Here is a 1,888-nt window from a genome sequence, read left to right on the forward strand (position 1 = left end):
GCTTCCGACTGCGGCTGCGCGGCGATGGCGGCGCCCGGCGCGGGGATGGAGGCGCTGGTGTGCGCCCGCGGGCGGAACCGCAAGGCCGTGCTGTGCCAGCGCTGCGGGTCCCGCGTGCTGCAGCCCGGCGCCGCCACCTTGGCCCGCAGGCAGGTACGTGCCCTGTCCCTGCTAGTGTCATGTTGTGACCCTCCCCCGGTGCCCCGGAAGAAGGCTCGAGGGGAGGGCGCCCCCAGTTGTGAGGAGACTTGCTGAGACGCTCCCCATCCCCACCACCTGGCCCTGCTGTAGTGGATCCGTTCGGTTTGGAAACGGGGCGTCATCGCGTGCAGAGAAGTAACGGGGGTGCCCCGACGAGTGCCAGAAAAGGGGGTGCCCGTGGTTGCCAAATGGGCTGAGAACCGCTGCTTTAAAGGGGAGCAGTACTGCGGTGGCGGTGGCGGTCTGACGCATGCTTTACTTGTCCGGCAGCTTTTCCTGCCTTCCATGAAGAAGAAGACGGCCCTGGCTGAGAGCGGCTCCCCTGATGGGGACGTGCTGCAGGACCACTGGCTGGTGGATGACATGTTTTCCTTTGAAAATATCGGCTTCACGAAGGACGTTGGGAACATCAAGTTCCTTATCTGTGCGGACTGTGAGATCGGGCCCATCGGCTGGCACTGCCTAGACGACAAGAAGAGCTTCTACGTCGCCTTGGACCGTGTTTCCCATGAGTGACAGCCGGAGCAACACTGGTTCCCCCTGAGGTCCTCGCAGCCACTGTAGCCATTTCATGCATCTCCATCATGCACTAACATGAATCTGTTCATACAACACATGGACTTGAACCTGTCATGAACTCATCTGAAATGGCTTATTTAAGGCAATGTGCAATTACTCAAACATTCATCAACTTCTGGTCCATCCTTTCATTGTATTATGGAGGTGGGGGTGGCAGTTTTATGATTTTTGTCTTATTAGGGTTTTTTTACTCCTGATTCAAGGGCATTTTCTAGTTGCGTTTGGAGGTGTTAAAGTAAGGACATATTTCTTGTTTCTACCATGTGTCTTATCCATGCTAACTCATTGTTCGTGTCCTAATATTGTTTAAATGGTGACTCTACTATTGTGATATGTTACATTTAAAATGTTCATCCTCTAAGTAAATGGCTAACTAGAAACTACATCTGATAATAGGGGTAACTAGATAGAATTCTGTTTAGTTTTTGTGGCATTTCATCCAGTGATAATGGCTTCCCATTGTGTTTTGACCTAAAGGACTTGTCATTTTTACCATTCATTAAAAAAATTACAACAAGGGCAGCTTTGTCCCTAATTCTAAAAAAGGATGACTTTCCCACTTGCTCTTTTACTGCTTGAATTTTCCTTGGCCAGGCAGTGAAGATAATCTGGGATACCATGGAGGCAGTAGTAAGAAATCTGAGTTTTCTGAGAGACATTCATAGTAAAACTACAAGGAGCTGATGTACTTGATCTGCTGTCATTACGAATATTCATATTTGAGTAAATGAATTCCATGCTTCTCAATGTTGTTGTTTTTTAAATTGTTTTGCCTATAAAAAGGCAATGCTGATATACAGCATTTCTGTGGTTGCTGTAAGTCACATTGTTTGTTGTAGGCTAGCCACTAGAAATAGATTAGGACTTAGCTGAAAACTGAAATGATTATTATAATTCCCAAAATGAGACTGTGCAGTTGCTTTAAGTTAGGATATATTGTCTTGTTACAAAAGGCAAGTTCTTAAAATACAGTGCAGAAAAACTGTCAGGTGAGCCAGTATGGTTTTAATGTATATTAAATAATGGGAAAAGCTGGATAATGCTGAGAGGTTATTGAAATGATTTGGTTAAAAAAAAATCAGACGGGATCATTATCTGTTTAAAACTT

General features: G+C 46.6%; 1 protein-coding gene across 1 annotated transcript; it reads left to right on the top strand.

Moving 5' to 3' along the window:
* Positions 1-6: 6 nt before the first annotated feature.
* RABIF (RAB interacting factor) lies at positions 7-1,512 on the top strand. Its single transcript, XM_019546306.1, has 2 exons — positions 7-153; positions 472-1,512. Exons 1-2 carry the CDS (start codon positions 25-27, stop codon positions 715-717), a joined length of 375 nt encoding a protein of 124 aa, XP_019401851.1. The 5' UTR covers positions 7-24; the 3' UTR covers positions 718-1,512.
* Positions 1,513-1,888: the final 376 nt, after the last annotated feature.

This window comes from Crocodylus porosus, unplaced genomic scaffold (assembly GCF_001723895.1).
Source record: "Crocodylus porosus isolate Cpor-Errol unplaced genomic scaffold, CroPor_comp1, whole genome shotgun sequence".
Classification (NCBI taxonomy): Eukaryota; Metazoa; Chordata; order Crocodylia; family Crocodylidae; genus Crocodylus; species Crocodylus porosus.

Bases quoted from the DNA above. Each gene is read 5' to 3' on its own strand.
- RABIF (XM_019546306.1), top strand. From the start codon at position 25: ATGGCGGCGCCCGGCGCGGGGATGGAGGCGCTGGTGTGCGCCCGCGGG. The intron at 154-471 runs GTACGTGCCCTG...CTTGTCCGGCAG, and splicing joins CCACCTTGGCCCGCAGGCAG to CTTTTCCTGCCTTCCATGAA.